Source organism: Magallana gigas, chromosome 6, assembly GCF_963853765.1.
Source record: "Magallana gigas chromosome 6, xbMagGiga1.1, whole genome shotgun sequence".
NCBI classification, from domain to species: domain Eukaryota; kingdom Metazoa; phylum Mollusca; class Bivalvia; order Ostreida; family Ostreidae; genus Magallana; species Magallana gigas.
This window is the reverse complement of record NC_088858.1, coordinates 37118092-37138248: the sequence shown is the minus strand read 5'-3', so window position 1 is coordinate 37138248 and position 20157 is coordinate 37118092. Positions and strand designations below refer to the sequence as shown.

General features: G+C 34.6%; 2 protein-coding genes and 1 long non-coding RNA gene across 3 annotated transcripts; 1 reads left to right on the top strand and 2 right to left on the bottom strand.

Annotated features, from left to right (window-relative positions):
* Positions 1-12090: 12090 nt before the first annotated feature.
* On the bottom strand, positions 12091-14766 carry LOC117690350 (uncharacterized). Its single transcript, XM_066088271.1, has 7 exons — positions 14428-14766; positions 14070-14321; positions 13615-13882; positions 13207-13473; positions 12819-13076; positions 12558-12689; positions 12091-12472 (listed from the first exon to the last, which is right to left on the bottom strand). The coding sequence occupies exons 1-7, from the start codon at positions 14725-14727 to the stop codon at positions 12129-12131; spliced, it is 1821 nt and encodes a 606-aa protein (XP_065944343.1). The 5' UTR covers positions 14728-14766; the 3' UTR covers positions 12091-12128.
* Positions 14767-14897: 131 nt separating this feature from the next.
* LOC136276426 (uncharacterized) lies at positions 14898-16421 on the bottom strand. Its single transcript, XR_010714854.1, has 4 exons — positions 15733-16421; positions 15429-15564; positions 15213-15332; positions 14898-15111 (listed from the first exon to the last, which is right to left on the bottom strand). It is a non-coding gene; the product is annotated as an uncharacterized lncRNA (long non-coding RNA).
* A 1004-nt stretch (positions 16422-17425) lies between these two features.
* Positions 17426-18837, top strand: LOC117690349 (ATP-dependent DNA helicase RecQ-like). The gene is made up of 4 exons (XM_066088270.1): positions 17426-17599; positions 17722-17892; positions 18029-18120; positions 18236-18837. Exons 1-4 carry the CDS (start codon positions 17469-17471, stop codon positions 18835-18837), a joined length of 996 nt encoding a protein of 331 aa, XP_065944342.1. The 5' UTR covers positions 17426-17468.
* Positions 18838-20157: the final 1320 nt, after the last annotated feature.

The following is a 20157-nucleotide window of genomic DNA, read 5'->3' as shown; positions in this document are numbered from 1 at the left end:
GAATTAATTATATTTAAAAACTTATTGCTTTTATTTTTTTTCTTAAGTTTTTAAGCCTCCAAATATTCATTTAGCAAGGGAGGTAACTAAAATTATCAAAGATATTTCTCTAAGATGTTATTGGATTATGCTATCTTATCAAGTGTAATATTTATATATATTTACATGTTCCAGTGTCTTTGCCTGTGATAACACGACGTATCGATTTTGTACTATATAACCCATAACTTCCAATGACGCTTAATTGAGGCGCCAGCGGGGTTTGCTAGTTTATCTTTAAATTTCAAATCGTACGATGGCTTTAAATTATTTAAATATAAGTAATAAGGATGTTTATTTCAGTTGACACTGCGTCGAAACAGATGTGGAATATTTATTTTGAAAGTTTTTGGATATCATATTAGCTTCTTTTAGTGATTGTCAGTATTTGACAGCTTGTTTTCATGAGTAAACAAGGTAGTAACATCCCACCAAAAGTCCAAGCTCTTTTTATATCGACCCTATCACCCGATGCCATCACGAACAAGTTTACCTTGGCCATTTGGGTGTCTTTTACATATCCTGCCTCGAAATGTTTCGAGGCACAATCCAGACCTCGGAAGTTTTCCACTGGTCGACCGTGTATCTTTCGATCGACCATGAAACGGACAATCGCCGAGAAAGGCAAATCAGGTAGTAATGTCGAATCCAAAGGGGTATACTGAACTTGAGTAAAATGTGGAGTATCTAGAGGACTTCCTTCTAAATATAATGGCACGTTCAAATTTAAAATAGAATCTTCTTCTTCTTCTTTAGTTTTCTTGTGAAATTCTATACCCAACTCTTCTGCCAACCGCTTAATAGAATCTTTTTTTTAACTTATTCAAACTTTCCCGGGTCGCCATCTTTATTTGTAAACAATGTTATAACTATGGTTTAACCGGAAATTAGTTATGCGTTTAGTATTTTATATTTACATATTGGAAGAAAAGAAGAAAAACAGCATGTAAGAATATTTTGGTTTATTACGATCATTTTATTAATAACATAGAAATAAACTTCGATAGAAGTAACGTTAAATGGTAAAATTTACGTGCATATTTCTTTTGCCAACCCATGGGGGTTATGCGCATGCGTGCATATTACCCCGAATGAGTCTATTTTTTAACGCAAGCGTTTCCCACTCATTTTATTTTATCAATAAAGAGTCAAAATATTTTTTTTTCAATTATAAGAAATACAAATCCTCACCAATAACAATGTATTGGATTTTGAAGTTCACAGTTTGGCACATGGTTTCAGTGATTTATATAATAGAATGAAATATATATCTTCCCGTCCGAATAACCACTTAAATTATTTTTTCAAACAAATCATCATTATTGTGGGTCAAAAGAGAATACAAAGAAACTATTTTATAGGGAAAACAAAAAAATTGTAAAAATTGTTGTGCGACGTTTTCTTATATATTCGCCTGATGTTTGCTTGGACAACCTCTTAATTCAAGAGTGTTAGCAGTAAGACTGCGGAGATTAAAAATAGAAGACAAGGCCACTTTAGGCAAGGTCTGAGTTAGTGTTTTGAAATAATTTTTACAGCTGTGTGTTCTGTTCGACAAGGCTGATAACTTCGAATATGGCAAGGTCGAGGAACAAGTCGTGACAAGGCCCTTAATTAGAATTTAATAGTTCTTTTTAAGCTGGTAAGGTCAGCGGTAAACAGACAAGGCTGATTTTTGATCAGCGTGGTCTAAGAGCAACAAGTCTTGGGCATCCATGCATGGTCGATTAACAACTCCATTTTATTTAGTTTTTCAGATGTTTTTAAAAGCATAAAGTGGAAATCATCCTGGACGACTTCAAATCCATCCTTAAAGCCTCTTGTGAAGAAACTTACGGAATTATGCCCGAAATCAAAAGCTGATAATACAAGGAAAAAGTATGGATATGCATTTACAAAATTTCGTAAGTGGTGTTTACTGTATAATATTTCCTTCATTGTATCCTTGAATCTGAAAAGTCTTGGTGATAAATGTAACACTACGGCAATAATAGATGAGGCTTTCTATGCAATCAGCTGGGCACATAAAATGGCGGGATTTCCTTATCCTTGTGCATCAGATCTTACTATATCGGTTAGAGAAGGTTGCCACAGAACCACTGGAAATAAAGCAGTTAATAAAAAAGAACCGATTACTTCCAATCTATTGAAGCAACTGTGTAGTCTTTATGGTAGTGAATCGTCTTCTTTATTAAATGTTAGAACATGCTGTATGTGTCTATTAGGCTATGCTGGTTTTCTAAGATTTAAGATTTTCGGAACTTGTTCAACTGAAGAGATCGCAGCACAGTTAAGGCTGCAAGAGAGAGGCGGGGCTTAATTGCACGTGATCGTTTTGACGTTAGCTCCGCCCATTATTCATGAGTTTGAAAAAAACCCCGATTTAATACAAAAATAAACAAGTTCAATTGATAAAACATGTGATATTGAACACAAGTTTTTATTTTACTTTGAATTTTATCGAAATACTAACATTTTGGTAATTGTGCTTATTTTACGGGAAAAAATATGTTGTATCATAATCACTCGCAATCACTTTGACGCTTGATCGGCCATAGCAAAGGGAAGTTGAACAGCTGAGACGATGGAGGTGCGCATTTTCCAGAAATTACAAATGATTTTGAGACAAAGAGGAAAATAGTATGCAGGGTAAGTTGATTCTGTATTTTTTTTTAACAAAGAGGGGAAATAAAACCGTGACTTCCTTTTTTTATGATTGGAGAGTTAGAAATATACGAAACAGATTCATACAGTTCAGCACACGTGGTTTTAATCCGAGCTATCGAGCAAAAGCTTGCATTTGTCACCCAGCAAGAAGTATTTATAACAAACCAATTAATGTTTATGTAAAACAAAAGATGTGTTCAAAAGCCAGTTTCTTGTTTTTTACACGCGGTATCGGCTATTAATTGTGATCTTTTCAAAACAGCGTGTGCTTTTATTATTGGCTTATCGTGACCAATGTTTTTACAAAAGAAGGTTGTTTGAACCCAAAATTCGACAGAAGAGATTTGGGAATGATGAATGGCCCTATGTATATTGTAATTATTGTGTATAATGAAGATTTAATAAAGAGAACAGTGATATGATTGATCTAATTTTCCAAATCACAACCTCTCTGAGCATACATCTTTGTTATACAGTACATACATACACTTTAATTTGGTCACAAATATGATGTGGTACAGCAGTCTGGAACTTGTATGAGAAACGCCTTTGTTTCTATTTCTTGTTCTTGTCACGAACAGTCTTCACAAAAACTATTCTGAATTTCCTGCCCCCACAAAAAAATTAAAATTTACAGGACCCTTAATTTGAAAAATGAATATTATATGCACGAATGTGAATAGGCTGTTTACAAAGACAAAGTATGACTAATAAATAATTGATGCATTTAGCTGGTTGTAACAAAATGAACATCTTTGCCAGACAAGGTTTTTTGGTCCACTCTGCCCTCATAAGGCCTTGGCAGATCTCATTACGAAAACTCGGTAACAAGTTCCATTTTTGGTGGTAGCTGCGAGTAGCAGATCTAATCGCAGCGTCTAAATCAGGTACCTGTAAATAAACTTTAAAAGAAATATACGTGATGTTTGGTAAACTATTCAGTGCTTTTAGCAAGACTAGTTGTGACACAAGTGCTCAAGTACAGTACAATTGTCTAACCAGATCACTTATGGTTTTTTATTTAATTTCTGGTGTCTGACACGTTCTAGTTTTATGGCATGAAATCTTTTAACTCCTGGTACAGGTCCTTACAAACACTATAAATAAAACATTATTTGCTTTCTTTTATATCTTAATTCCTATTTAATCGTATTGTAAATTCTGCTCTGATACTTGCCAGTCAACATATTATGCCGTAGCGTTAATTGTAATATAACCTGTTGTTTCATTCGATGAATGTGTATCTTAAAATACTTATCTTGCGTGTTCATTCTACAATTGTTTTATAAGTTTACTATCCCCTTGTAGATTTCGTTCATTATTTAAATTCCTACACCATTTACAAAATATTCTACAACAACCACGACCTCTCAAGGTCTCCAATCAATTTATTGTACAAGTATAATTCTATTGGTAGATTTTCATAATCAGTATAATTAAGAAATAAACAGAAAATTAAAAACTTCACCGGGATATGAACTTGGTTGGTCACGTGATCAAATCCTGTGAAGCCCGAAGGGCTTTTCACATGTTTCAGAAGATTTGATCTTGTACCAACCAAGTTCACATATCCCATTGAACTTCTTAACATTGCTGTTTATTACTTATATTTACATTTGGAAAAGGCAAACCGTTCAGAAATTTTGAAATTACCTTTTTTTATATTGTTTAAATCATGTAAATGTCAAGCAATTTTAGCGCGTGCAGTAATCACTGTGATGTGATTAAAAGTTCAAACAGAATTGAACGTTTTCGATTTCTATAGGTTCATATAAGGAAAGCATATTTGTAAGTGTAAATACTATAACATATCTTCCTGTGTCACGATAACATGGTAAGCTTAACCTGCTGAAGAGCTCGAATGTTAGCTTTAAGGTAGCTCCATACTCGTAAAATTCTCTGAGGAAAGTTGAAAAACCGAACTGATTTCGACTTAATACACTTAAATGTCATCAATTGTTAGAAAAAATATACCTGTCATCACACTTTTTGAGATGCCAGATAAACATAAAATAAAGCATATTTTAGCGTTAGAAAATGTATTTTTTTTCTGTTAAAAGTAAAATCTTGTAGGCAGAAATTTGTTTTCCTTGTTTAATTTTAAAGTCAACTTTATCAGAAAACTAAAATTACAAAAATATTTTAAAATTAATCGTTGGAATAAGAAAAACTATGGAATTTAGACATACAACTGAGAGAAAAGTCAGAAAAAGAGTTATTTCCCCTTTGCATAGATAAAATATATAAAATTTTGGAAATTTCGTATAAAATTAAGTGCGAAAATATCTTTAACCTACCAATAATTCTAATTACATCCATGTCATTATATTCACATAAAATAAATAAAACTATCTTGCACAATTTTTAAAGAATTCAAAGTTTTACAAAAAAGTGTGACGTCACAGAACACTGGATCTACTTTAAACAAGTCAAAAGGTCATTTCAAATATGCATTGGTTTTAACGGCCTGTGGCTTGCCTGATTTATTTTTTTTTTTTATATAAAATAAGATATTAAACAAAAACAACATGAACAATATCAAAACGTTACTTGAATACATGGACTGCTGTTAGCATTTAAAGAAATGTTTAAATATATTATTGAAATAAATTGTAACAAAAGCTTACATCATGTACATTTTAATAATTTAAAAATTTTTAAAAATGTATGTACTTAATTATCCCCATAGTAAAATTTGCGAAAAACATAATCTGGAATTACAAAAGACAAACAGTCATTTAAATACACTAAAATGTTTTTTGTTGCAGATTAAAAAATAGATATCCCCAGTGTTTTACGAGATCTTCTACAGCTATCAAGAGGTGTTCATCGCCATAAGATCTTTATATCCGCACTTTCTAAAGAAAGTTCGGGTATATTGTTGTTACCCTGTTCCTTCCGTCCGTCCGTCTGTCACGTTTATTTTCTCAAACTGCTCTTACATCTTATAAACCAGCAAACTGAACTCTTGGAGTTTGATTTGGGGTATCATGTTGTTTTGTAAAAAGGTTTCAAAAATTCTCTGTTAGTCCTGGGGGTCAACTCTTCCTCGAACACCTCCTATATTTTCAACAGTAGACAAATCATCTCTTGGAATATGTTTTAGGGTATCCTATAGATGCGCAATAAGGTTTCGGAATTTTCAATTTTGTCCTGGGGGTCATTTAATAGCTGAAAAATGACGTTTTTTAACAAACAAAAACCTGGTTTCAAAAACGTCATTTTTTTTTATCAGTAGCCAAATGATCTTCTAGAATATGATTGGGGATGTCATATTGAAGTGTGATCAGGTTCCAGAATTTTTTTTTTATGAAGGGGATCAGTGGGCAACAAAAAATGACGTTTTTTTGCAAAAAAGTATGGTTCCCAGTAGCTCCGTCATCTCTTGGGATATAATTGAGGCTGTCCTATAGATGTGCAATAAGGTTTTAAAAATTTAAATTTCATCCAGGGAGTCAAATAGTAGCAGAAAATTGACGTTTATCACTAAAAAAAAAATAGATCCTAGAACTCCTCTTATGATTTAATGGATAGACACATCATATCTTGGGATATGATAGGGACTGTCCTATAGATGTGCAGTAAGGTGTTAAAAATTTAAATTTCATACAAGGAGTCAAATAGTAGCAGAAAATTGACGTTTATCACTATAAAAAACATAGATCCAAGAGCTCCTCTTATGATTTAATGGATAGACACATCATATTTTGGGATATGATAGGGACTGTTCTACAGATGTGCATTATGGTTTTGAAAAATTAAATTTAACCCTGAGGCCCATTACCTACGTACCTTTTACCCTTTAATTAAGGATCAAGAATATATATAGTTAAGGGGTGGGGATCTCAACCGTTTTCGAGATATTCGTGCACTTCCTGTTCGAGGGGGGTCACGACCACCCCCGGGGCCCATGACCTACATACTGTTTGATGCCCCTTGACACAAGGAACAAGAATATATATGGTTTAAGGTCGGGGATCTCAACTGTTTTGAAGATATTAAGGGACTTGCTGTTCGAGGGGGTCAGGACCACCCACAGGACCCATGAACTACATAACATTTGATGCTCCTTGACATCAGAACCATAAATATATATGATTAAGGGGTCATGATTATAACAGTTTCTGAGATATATGGTAATTTCAAATTCCTGGGGGGTGGGGATGACCCCAGGGGTCAGATCAAATAAACCCTATATATTGCCAGTAACAGTCAATATATGATTATGAAAACCCTATATTATTATCTTTGTCCGTTTTCAAGTTACCATTTACAATAGAGTCTACTATTCTTCCTACAAGGTTCAATGTTAGACCCCACACCGTTTTGACCCCCCCCCCCCCAAAAAAAAAAAAAAAATAACAAAAGTTGTTGTCTAACCCAAAATGAGAAAAATCAAACTAGGATGCACAACTAGATATGCAGGCCTATCATATCCTAGAGTTTTGTACAATTCTGTTCAGCCATCTCTGAGAAACAGGTTCAAAGCGGGAAAGAAGAAGACGAATAATAATAATACATGTATTAAGAACCGTACAATAACAATATGTCTCCAAATTTCATTCGGGAAACTTAATAATAAAGATTAAATAGAGATAGGATCATCAAACATCAATAATCTTAAGATATTTTTTTTTATTTGCATGATCCTGATCCCTTAGGGTCATGACTTACATGCCATAATGACCTGATGCTCCATGACCTAAGGAGGAATAATATCTTTGGATTAAGGTGGGGATCTCAATGGTTTTTATGATATTTGATAATTTCAGTAAGGGCACTTGGTATCATGACCTACATACCATCTGAAATGCCTTGAACAAAGAGACAATAATATAATATGTACATGATATATGATTTAATTTAAGAACCCAGATATAGATCAATCATCTATGTTTTGTAATACTTCCTATGTATATATACATGTATTAGTTTGTGTTTTGTTCTATACTTTTCATGTTCATGACTGTAGTATGGCTTATAGTTTTATTTTAAATTACATTAAAAAATTGTCAAATATATCGGGATGACTTGGAACCCCCACCCCCAAACAAACTCAAATATAAACTGTCCCCCCCTTAATTGTCGAATGATCTATTAAAATCAAAATATAATTTGGGTGTCTAAAAACTTTTATAAACTGGTAAAAAATGTTATTCTTAAAAAAAATTACATTACACCTTGCATACTTGACAAATGATCTATTGAGATATGATCATATTTCTACCTTGGGATCAATAACTAATATTCATTGACAAGTTAGAATTAATAACAATAAATGATTTAAATTATAATTGTTTATACTCCACATCCACCCCCCCCCCCCCCCCCCCCATCTAACCTGGTTCTAAAGATTTAGTCTTCTCACACGTGTACAGTAGCAAATTTTAAATTATTTCTTGATTGCTTTTTCTCTCCTGATGCACATTAACATTTTGGAAATTGCTTAATTCAATTTTTAAGATTTATAAACAAAATGTTATATGCATGTGTATTCGCCTATTTTGGGCAATTGTAAAGTCTCCGAAACAAAGCAGTGTCATCATTAGGCTAGGAATTACCTATATGGATCAAACATTAAATATGAATAAGATAGAATACTTTATTATTTCTAGTTCTAGAATGTCAGAGTGTCTTCAAGGGGGCATAACCTATATATATATATACAATTGATGCGTAATGACACAAAGAGCAAGAATAAATTATATGGTTTAGGGATGAGGATCTCAGAAGTTAACAAAATATACAGTGTATCATCATTTCCTATTTCATAAAAAGGGTGGTGGGGGGGGGGGGGGGGGTTAAAGACAACACCTGGGGGTCATTAATGTACTTTACACCATATTTTCCTGTTTCGTGGGGTCAGATCGAACAGTCCCATAAGGTCATGACCTACATTGTATTTGATGCATTATAATACATTAAGAAAGAAATACTCCTTCCTTCCTATTATAACTCATATAAAAATGATAAGTGTCTACACTAACTTACATGTAATACACAAATTTAATAAGAATTTGTTTATACGGGGTCAATATGGGGTCAACTAAATAGTATAAGTCTGACAAATAAAAAAAATAACTTTTGCAATTAAAATGACAGAAACTTTACAAATGCGATAGGATAGGTAACAATGATAAGCTTATTTAAATATTAAAAGATGATGATACAATATGCTGTCAAAGGGAGATCACATTTAGAAAGTGAAAGTAAAACATGTATGCTGGCATCTCATTATATTGTGCTACTGCTACTACATGTATTATACTTACCTATATTGGTCAACATCATAATGATAATCCAATTAAAGCACAAAAATGAATTCCTTTAGTTGATCTTAACTAATCCTTTTCTGCATATGGAAAACACATACCGGTACATGAAACCATCTAATCGAAGAGCTGGGTAAAACTAGTACCCGCTAAAGAGACCTGCAGACCTGTGTTGTGTACGTAACTTCAGACAAAGATCAGTTATTTGTAACATGCATGTATTTTTATGACCTATTCTTCAAAACCCCTTGCACTATCTTTTTAGGTAAATAACAGCTTGAAGGTGGTGCAGGACACCTGCATATTGTGATGTATACTTCCTTAATTGAGATAAACAATAAAGTATAGATCAATTAAATATTTACACCCAAAATAATGTAACCTAACATTGAAGCGCAATGGGTTAGAGTGTTTACATGTCTGTAAGAGCATTGGGGTTCAAGGTGTATTTTTGGTAATTTTACTATTGATATAAATGAATTTTCATTGGGGGGGGGGGGGGGGGTCTCGACCCCTGACTCCAACCCCTTCTCTAAATCTGTGCACACCATGATGTACATGTAGACACACAGAAGCAAATCTTAAAAACCGGCAACCGCCACGTGGAGGGGGCATAATTTAATTTTTAAATTTGTTTGTAATAATTATATAGACCATTATACTTTCTATGACATGAAATGTTAAGATTATTAATTAACTGAAAATTCACTGTAAACAGTTCATACCCAAATTGCACATAAAGTGCTGCTCATGTGTATTATCATATGGGAAGGGATCTCATCCTTCAGTTATGAAAATTATAATTTTTAAATGTATTACAGAAGCTTGCATGTGGCCTTCATTTTAATTAAACTGGTACAAAACAGTGTTATTTAGGGGCAAACACTTGGTGCGGGTATTACTGTCTAACGACAGCATCTAGTTTAAAATTGTTATGGAACTTGCTGACAGATGTTTGGAGCTTTGCCAGAGCGACCTCATATGTTGCCTTCAGAATCTTGTCATAAGGTCTTCCTTTGAATAATCTTCTGTATTTGAAATACTCTCTAATGAATGGGTCACCTGGAAGGAGGTTCTAAATTTTTAGATACATGGATTCTGCATCTGCAAAATCATGTAAGTAAAGTAATTTGTAATATATTATAAAGTTTTAACTTCACCATTTAATAATGTGGCATTATTTCTTTTCCTGTATTATAATAATTATCATGTGGAGGGGGGAGGGAGATTAGCCGATAATCAATTTAATGCCTTTTAAACTATTGAGAATGTTTTTAGGAATTGTCTTTTTTGGCTTGTTTTGGGATTTTTCTGTCAAGGCTGCAATTATAGGGAATCTTGTTAAAAAATTATCCCAATTCCTAATTTTCAAATTATACTTATTTTATTTTTATAAATGAATACCTTATCTTTTGTTCCCTCCAGAAGCCAGGTTTACCTGAGTCTTTTCTTCTTCAAAATTAACATATTGGTTAGATTTCATTGGAAGTTACTGCATTTATCAGTTTGAAACCTTATTTCAATATTAAAGTTTGTACAGTTCAAACATAGTTTAGAGTTCTTACCTTCATATACTCCAGGATCAAACAATTTTCTTTTACAGCCTGTGATTTTCTTGATATTTTTGTTTGAAAATGTATCTACAAAGGTATAGATAATTGATTACAAGGAATGTGCGGAAATTTAGTGTATGGATTTACAGTTCAAAAATATGAAGTGAAAAGAGAATGAATTGTTCATATTTGCCCCCAAATGAGGAAGTTTTTTTGAGCAGAGGAAATTGGATTTTCCCAGCTCAAAATCTTTGATGCAATTCTGCCAGCCATCCTTGAGAAGAGTAGTAGTATCTTGCATTGATGCTGATCTAAAATGTTGCAAGGATGATAAGGTGGCAGGGGACAGTTTTTTTTTATACAATTCATTGTAGCCAAGGGATGCATGTCTTCGGAACTCTGTAACTAGAATGTCTTCAGTTCCCATTCAGCACAAATACCTTTAATTCACTCTTTATAAGGCCAATCACCAATTTCTGAAGAAAATTACTAATCAAAACCTGTAAAATTCTCTACATTCTGGTTTTTATGAGATATTTAACCCTTTCATATTTTGCTAATTTTTCATGATTTTTCAGCTTTTTAGACCTCCCCAAGCTAATTCCCTGCTGAGGGTTGACCTTCCGTACCGCGTGCATGTTGCACTATCACATGTCAGAAACTTACCGGTGTATAGTTTACAATGTCCCATCCACCTACTGTTCGTGTTATTTTACCTCCCGTTTGTAACTTGCAATTTCACTGTGTAAAGTCAGCACAACAGTCATAGCAGCAGGTTTCGCATTTTACTTCTGATTCTCATGTACCTAACATAAGGGGCATATCAATTTCAACAAGAGACACCCCTCTAACTAATCTCAGCGAGATTCGTCGAGACTGAAAATTTTTTGACGGACGTCTCTTCCGAATCTCAGACCAGTGCCACATAAAGTGATTCGGGAAAATCTGCCCCAACTTCGGCCGGTTGTTTCGATAGAAATACGTATATTTGAATCAACTGCCCGCTTCACTTTTTCACTTGAGACATCCTTTTAACTCTCTATCGTCATAAAATGTTTGTTTCCTACCTTTAAATGGTTTAAATCCCACAAAATATATACTTGTTGATTTTTCAATTTAGTTTCATATTCATTCACACCTCCAACGCAGAAGAGTTCCTGTCAAGGTCGCCTATAGTCTGTTTCTAAACAGTTCGTACTATGGTTTATATAGAAAACTGTGCGCGGGTGAACAGAACCTTTAAAAATGCATTCAAACGACAATTTTCGGGGCGTTAAACATTAACCATGGCACTCGCATGCAGTAAAATAAATTTTAGGCTAATAATTATACAGTGTTTTGAAAATATTACGGCATTTGAGTAAAATGTATTAATTTTGACAGGGACGTACATACTAAGTATATATACGTCCCTGATTTTGATCTTTATAAATTTTCAACAGTTTTATTTTTACTAAAGCTTTCCTATATTTATATAGACAACTTTATTTCAAATACTCCTTAAAAAGAAAAAGAATATTTTATATGAATAATCATATTTAATATACAGAATTCTCTTAATGAAATACATGGATATATGCACTGACTTCATGGCATGTTAATCAGTGCATCTTCTGATCTTGTCAAGTCTCTTAGATAGTTGGCAGAGTTTCTTCTTTAACTTCTCTGGGTGTTTAGCTTCAATGGAGAAGGAGAAGTCTTGATAACTCTTAAAGTGTCTTCCTGGACTGTGTCTGAAGAGGTGCTCTGGTAGAAGTAATTTGACGAAGAGCTCCAAATCCCTTGTAAAATTGGTATTGCCCTTCCTGATGAACTCTGAGAGAGGTGCCTCAACAGACTCTGCATAAACTTTGTCAATAACTCGGCCCAAACTTCCAGCCATTTGGCTATGCCTGTGAACTGTCTCTTCAGTCAAGTTACCACCAGCATCCTTCAGGGATTCTATTAAAAAAAAAAGAAGAAAGCTTTAGACATGTACTTTCTTCTGCAAAAGATTGTTTTTAGAGAAATGGGTTTATTCAAATACCTTTAAACTCTTTGTTCAAGAATTCATTCACGATGTCACATTCCAAATTTCTGCCAGGACCACCAGCCAGATTCACTGTTCTATTCCACATACTGTCCATGGCAAGACGCTCTGGCAGCCAGCCCGACACCCCTTAAAGTGTATATAAGTAGCTGATTAGTGTTTGCATGTATAATATATAGACATGACTATATAAATTACATATATATACATATAATATTACATGAAAACCTTACACTAGTTATAACTAAATTACCATACCTGCTAACAGTCTGTGTCCAAGTAGAACATACTTGGGATGATGATTGTTGTGGAAAAGGATCATGTCCAGTTTCCAATGTGACATCATGGCCTGTCCATCATTTTCCCGTACAGCATCATGGCGAACAAGGTCCATTAGCCCAACAAACATAAGTCCTGTTACATAATTGTAAACACCATCCTCCTTTGGCTCAGATTTCAGTTTCTTCTTCTTAGAACTTGCTATCTTACAGTCCTTACTACAGAACCATTTCCCAGCTATAATTGTAATATAAAGAGAGAGTTGAGTTTTCAGTAATGATAATGAAACAGCTTACAAATTCTAAATAGTTGACTAAACAAAACTGCTTCAGTTAAAACATAATACAGTTATTAACAGTTTATGAACCTGGGGCATCTTTCAGTCCTACGCATTTTAGATGAAACCATTCAGTCTTGCATTGCTGATTGTCACAGCCCACCATTGGTTCATAATCCCCCATATCTACATGGCAGCTGCAGTATTTATATACGGTGCGCTTCCTGCAGTCATCTGAACAGTAGAACTCATCTGGAATATCATCTTCTTCCATATTTAAGCATTGCAAATGGAACCAATGATTACCTGGGCAATGAATACCTGAGCAGAAGACCATTGGTACATCATCTCCAAGATCTATAATGATTGAATAATAATTCTTTTTATATCAAAACATTTCAAATGATACAATATACCAACATACATACAGAGAGAGAGAGAGAGAGAGAGAGAGAGAGTATGAGTGAGAAAGAGAAAAATGAGATCGAGATCACTTACCAGTTTTGCATAGGCAATAAGTGTAATTGTTTTCCTTCTCTTCATCACTGGCAAGGATTTTGTTAACCCTGGGATCGTGCCATATGAGCTGAACAACTCTTCCGGCTACATCTTTTAAGAAAGTATCATCATCTCCATCTTGCGGTGCATTGCTAGGAGGGTCTCCTAAACTTTCCATTCCACACAAATCCATTGTTGCCAGGAGGACATAGCCATAAGTTACAAATTTCATGAAGTCTGCTGCATGGTTAAAGGTTTCCCCAACATCCTTTTTTACAGATCTATACCCAAAAACATTTTTCAAATGAAAAAGAGTTCCTTTTTCTGCAGCACTGGATCCATGAAAAAAAGTGTCCATAACATCCTGTCAATACAAAGAAAGAGAGAGAGATTTAGATGCTATTTGCTAATGTGTATTTGCATTGTTTTATTAAATAACAATGACCTAAAACTACCTGCATATGTAGCATCCTCTTATGAAATTCCTGCACCTGAGGTTGTAAGCCCTGTAGTTTTGAAAGCCTAGATTCTCCGTTTGATCGTGCCATGTGAGCATCATTGTGTCTCTCACAAAATAAACCATCTCCAAAGCATACCAGTTGGAAGAGGTCATCTCCCTGTCGTGGAACATATTCATGGAGTTGTTCCATGATCTTAATGGTCCCAGTTGTAGTTGAGGGGTTTTCTAGACATACTCCCAGATTGATCTACATACAATTACATGTATAAATCATACTTATTATGTTGACAGTAATTTTAAGAATTTGTACTTTGCAGAATGTTAATAATTTGACATTTTAATAGTGAACTTACAACTTTACTCTTCTTGCTTGACTCCCTCCAGAAACTGTGTCTAATGTGAGACACTACAGTGCAGCTATGGAAGTAAGGCATGTTCTTTTGTATAATCCGGGCAACAAAAATCTCCATGCGCTTTTTGATTTCTGTGATGTCTTCTTCCATTGGCAAAAACTTCTGGAGAGGTATATCAGCTGCGTTCACACAACTGTCTGACAAGTGAGTGGTTGGGATTCTGTTTACAGCTCCATATGCCAAAGCCCAGAGCATCATCTTATTTTGTCGCTCTGTACTCTGATAGCATGCTTTTATCATTTTCCCCACATTGTCCCATGTTATGCAATATCCAGGTGAATGGGGTCCTGGAATACATAAACTTGCATTTTTATTTGTCTCATAACAACTTTCATTAACAGAAATATTTAATTGCATTTCAATCATTATACTCAATATACATGTATAGTACATGTACTAGATACCTGAATCGGAAGCACTTTCAATTGTGTCAGGCCCTACATTTTCTGAGACGGAGTCATCAAAGTCATCCATAGCAGGTAGCTCTGGAAGAGAGCCTGACGAGGTTGGTGCTTCTGTTCCTGACGATTGAACAAATTCTTCAGAACTTAGCTCACTTATGTCTGTATCGGTAGCATCCTCCACACATACCGGTAATCCCAATGTGCCCGTTTCCATTTGGTGCTATAAAACACAATCAAATTGCAGGCATAAAACGGTTTTGAAAGGACACTCTTTGTATAAAAAAAAAATCATAATAACAATTAAAAGATAAATTGAAATACCTAAATAACCCTTTTCAAAGACATCAAATCTTCATCTGAATGCACTCTTAGCTGGGATATCAATCTCAGGGCTGTGTTTTTGCTGGTGCATAATCCCAATTGGTTCATGTGCAGAAATGCCTTTGAATTATATATTATATTTCATATTAAATAACTAACTGAAATTTTTAACAAAATATTTACTTAATAACAAATAATTGACAACAATTAAAACACCTTTCTCTGAGCTCCACATCTCCATAATTCAATAGAATTCAAGCCCTGGACAAATTTCACCTTCATTGGAGAATACAAATGAAGAAGGATTGCAACTGCAAGTCCAATACCTGGAACCAATGCTTTGTTGCGGATTCTGAAATAAATGTTACAAAATAAATGAATACATATCACTATATCAAGAAACACAGTTACATGTACTCATTTCAGATATACTGTTAATTCAAGTAAATACATGCACAATGTTACATTCAAATTACATGTTTATAGTTAATATCTGTGTAGTTTATAACAAAATATTTACCTTGATCGAAGATCTTTCTCATTAGATGGACTGGTAACAGTGGCAATCAATGCTGCATACAAGATGGGAATGTACTTTGCAACATCAGCCAAAATAGCAGTCCACCTAAAATTTTTGATGTTTTCCAAGTTGCACTTCTTAAGAAGGCTTCCTTCTTTGTAGTCTAGAAGATTCCTTACACCTTTTCTTACTTCTTTTTTAACTAGGTGCTCAACTGCTCTTCTGGCTCCAGCGTAATTGTTATATAAAAATGTAAAGGCTTTCTTGTATTCATAATGCTTTATGCACCTGCAGGCATATCCAACATTTTTAGCCTAAAATTAATAGAATATATAACGATGTAGATGTCCTTTTTGGATTGCCAACTACAGTAGAAAGCTACATGTATTTGTGTGTGAAACTACATGTATGATATACATTTCATGATCTAGAAAAGGATGGGGTTGTGTCCCAGAAAAATCAAAACATTAAATTTACATTTTAATTTAATTACCTACAATAGGCACACCCCCACACTCCCGACAAACATCGCCGAAAATTCATGGAGTATGCCGTTTATACTTTTGTATCAAAACACTATTTTTGTGATTCTGAAGGGGGCATAAAACATACATTAATTTTGTTTGTGTCAGCAAAGAGACTGAAACAGAAAGTTAAAATTTGCCCATCGAAAGAATTTTGGAGCTTGAGTCAATTTTCTTTTTATAAGTAATTATAACTGAATGGTTTGTGCGTGTTTTCTTACTTTAACATCTTGGACCCGGAACTTTGAAGGAGTACTTCCGACAGGTCGAAAAATCTTGGTTTTTCGCGGTGTCTTCACAGGCGTCAACCTTCGTTTGTAATCCATCTTCAGTCACACGATCGTTTTCGCGCCAAATGTCAACGTCACAATTACTAGAGTTATGGACGAGAGGGATATATCTGAAACGTTTGAGTCACTGAAAACCGTGTACGATTTTCGATTTCATCTCAAAACAGAACAAATAGCAGTCCTCCATGGCTTAATGAACAAGCGAAACGTCTTTGCTTTGTTACCAACAGGTTATGGGAAATCCATGTGCTTTACTCTACCCCCTTTGTTACTTGACGAGGTAAGTCAGTATAATTTGTAAATGCAAGTCTATATTTTAAATACAGTGCTTAACAATTCTTTATCTACTTTTGATAAATGCCTCTGAAAGGGGTTCGCCATCCACCCCACACCCCAAGTAATTTTCGTAACTATGAAACTTTTTTTTTTTTTTGGTGTTTTTTTTTGGGGGGGGGGGTGAAATATATCTTTATACAAATGATTCTGACACATTGTATTTCATAATTTGTTGATCTGCACTAACTACTGAAAACATTTTAATTTCCAGCTTGATTGGAACATTCAGCATGTAGCAGTTGTGGTGTCACCCCTGAAATCTTTGATGGCCGACCAGGTGAACACGCTAAAAGAAATGAATATACGGTCAATTTCCATAGAACCAGACATGTCCACAGAAGCTATTGCAGGTAAATTTATTTTTATTATGTACATTTCCCAAATCTTTAATTAAAAATAGATCAATAATAATTTCAAAATATTTTTTTTTTCAATGTACATGAGCTGACTATTTACATGCTGAAATTACATCTACTGAAAATCTGCCACGCCCCATCCCGGAAAACTCAAATATCCCTCAGAGTCCCCCTGGAAAACGCGTTTATATGTAGATGTGTATTTTTTATTTACAGGTATCAAAGAGGGAATGTTCTCAGTATTGTTCATGTCCCCTGAGTCAATCAGATCAAAGTTGTGGAGAGAGATATTCCTTAGTGGTAGCATGCAGAAGAGGGTTTGTTTGCTAGCATGTGATGAGGCACACTGTATATCTGAGTGGTATATATTGACAGAATTATCTTGATATTTACAAAAAACTATTACATATAAATTGCTATTCAAATTGATTAAGTTGTTAAAACTCTGTATTTTTTAATAGGCATTTGTCCTTATTATTTCAGGGGAGAAGATTTTAGACCTGCATATAAGGAGGTGTTACACATGCGAAGTATGTTTGTTGATGTGCCAGTTCTGGCAGCAACAGCAACCTGTGATGAAAAGGTCCGCAAAGACATTTTCACGTCATTGGCTATTGATGATGAATCTTTGACAGTGGCTGTTGTTCCTGATCGGTAGGATTATATTCAAATAGGCCTATATATAAAGTCATTCTGCCTTATCCAATTACCATTTCATCTATGATGAGCTTTTATTTTTTTCCTACATTAATTTTTGTAAATTGCAGTAATTTTTGTGTTATATTTGCAGACCTAACATATATCTTGACATTAGGGAATCCAAACAGGATCATGAAAAAGAACTGCGATGGCTTGTGGACTATTTATTGAGAGATGATATTTGTTTGAAGAAAATAATTGTATATTGCAGGCAAGCATCGCTGTATATTAGTTAATGAGTTTTGAAATCTTTTGACATGACTGAAATATTATAATTAATATACATATAATATTACATGTTCCTTACAAATTACATTCAGGTCTGTGACTTCAACTGCCACCCTCTACAATCATGTTAAGGACTGTCTACTCCTACAGGAGAAATCTGTTCGGATCATTGACATGTTTCATCGCAACATTGATGAAGAGAGCAGCGTTAGAATATTACAGTCTTTTAGAAACAATGACAGTGAACTTAAATGCTTGTTTTCAACAGTGGCCTTTGGGATGGGAGTTCAAATTCCAAATGTGGAACTTGTAGTTCATTGGGGAGTTCCCAAGTCTGTGTTATGCTATTGGCAGGAGGTTGGACGAGGCGGAAGGGACGGCAGGAGTGCATACGCTATATGCTTTGCTTATGGCAGGTCATTGGTAAAAAACATAACAGATGAAAAAATGATCACTGTAATGAAATCTTCTTTACAGAGAAAGATGTGCATCCGCTTCTCTGTCCTTGAGCTTATGAGGATAAAAGGAATGACAGTCTCTCACCTTCAGGAAAGTGGACAAAATTGCACTGGCAATGAGAAATGCCAAGCTTCAAAATGCTGCACTTTCTGCTCAATGAAGTGCAACTGTGGTGGCCAAACCAGTATTAAAAATGAGTTTGGGATCCCATGATGCCAGTATTTTATGTAGAATGAGATGACCTTAATTCAGACTTCCAATAAAAATATAATTACATGTAGCTATTCTTTGTTGCACACAACTAAATATGCACATTTATTTAAGTACAAACTAGCCTTTAAAAAAGAAAAAAAAAACTTTTTTTCCCCTATTATAGATTTCATCTTGAAACAGAATTCTTTTCATTATTTTAATTTTGAAACAATTGGGAGAAATGATAAATTACATAAATATTTTACTAGAAAAAAACACTGTATAATTATTAGCCTAAAATTTATTTTACTGCATGCGAGTGCCATGGTTAATGTTTAACGCCCCGAAAATTGTCGTTTGAATGCATTTTTAAAGGTTCTGTTCACCCGCGCACAGTTTTCTATGTAAACCATAGTACGAACTGTATAGAAACAGACTATAGGCGACCTTGACAGGAACTCTTCTGCGTTGGAGGTGTGAATGAATATGAAACTAAATTGAAAAATCAACAAGTATATATTTTGTGGGATTTAAACCATTTAAAGGTAGGAAACAAACATTTTATGACGATAGAGAGTTAAAAGGATGTCTCAAGTGAAAAAGTGAAGCGGGCAGTTGATTCAAATATACGTATTTCTATCGAAACAACCGGCCGAAGTTGGGGCAGATTTTCCCGAATCACTTTATGTGGCACTGGTCTGAGATTCGGAAGAGACGTCCGTCAAAAAATTTTCAGTCTCGACGAATCTCGCTGAGATTAACTTAAGGGCTGCTCAGGACGAGAAGTGCCATCGTGAAATACAATATTCTTTCCCTGTGTGGACCGCCAAGTGTTTTGTCCCTCTAGCAGAAAATCAGCAGTTCTCTGGCAGTGAGTCTGGAATAAGTAGGGAAGACTTTGTCAAATTTCTAATGAAAATTTGGTGTCCTCTGACTGTGGCAGTAATTTTGCTTGCTGACTTATGATAGTTTCCTGTTTTCGATAACTCTCCCCTCTGTCAGTTTGTTGTTGGGTATTGAATCCTAAAATAGCATTCTCTATAACCTTGCCACACTGTTGATTTGAAATATTTAGGGATATGCGTCTCAGGTCACAAAATGACCGCTCCTCTAGCTCCTGTACTAATGAGCGGAGGCAGAAAATCCGATGTGTCTGCGGAGCATGCACTATCATGCAGTGGAAGTGACATCCATAAAATTTTCTAGCTGTCATCTTCTGGGGATTTTCAATAATGGTTTTGCAGAGAAAGCTGAACATGAAGCACGGATTGTAAAGGCGCAAAACTTCTTTTGTGTTCTTTGACTACAATTGCTGTAACAGATGGAAATGATATCCACGAG

Bases quoted from the DNA above. Each gene is read 5' to 3' on its own strand.
- LOC117690350 (XM_066088271.1), bottom strand. From the start codon at position 14,727: ATGATAAAAGCATGCTATCAGAGTACAGAGCGACAAAATAAGATGATG. The intron at 14,322-14,427 runs GTAAGTTCACTA...AATTGTATGTAG, and splicing joins CAAGCAAGAAGAGTAAAGTT to ATCAATCTGGGAGTATGTCT. The intron at 12,690-12,818 runs GTATGGTAATTT...ATACACTTTAAG, and splicing joins TGGACACAGACTGTTAGCAG to GGGTGTCGGGCTGGCTGCCA.
- LOC117690349 (XM_066088270.1), top strand. From the start codon at position 17,469: ATGTTCTCAGTATTGTTCATGTCCCCTGAGTCAATCAGATCAAAGTTG. The intron at 17,600-17,721 runs GTATATATTGAC...TTATTATTTCAG, and splicing joins GCACACTGTATATCTGAGTG to GGGAGAAGATTTTAGACCTG. The intron at 17,893-18,028 runs GTAGGATTATAT...TTATATTTGCAG, and splicing joins GTGGCTGTTGTTCCTGATCG to ACCTAACATATATCTTGACA.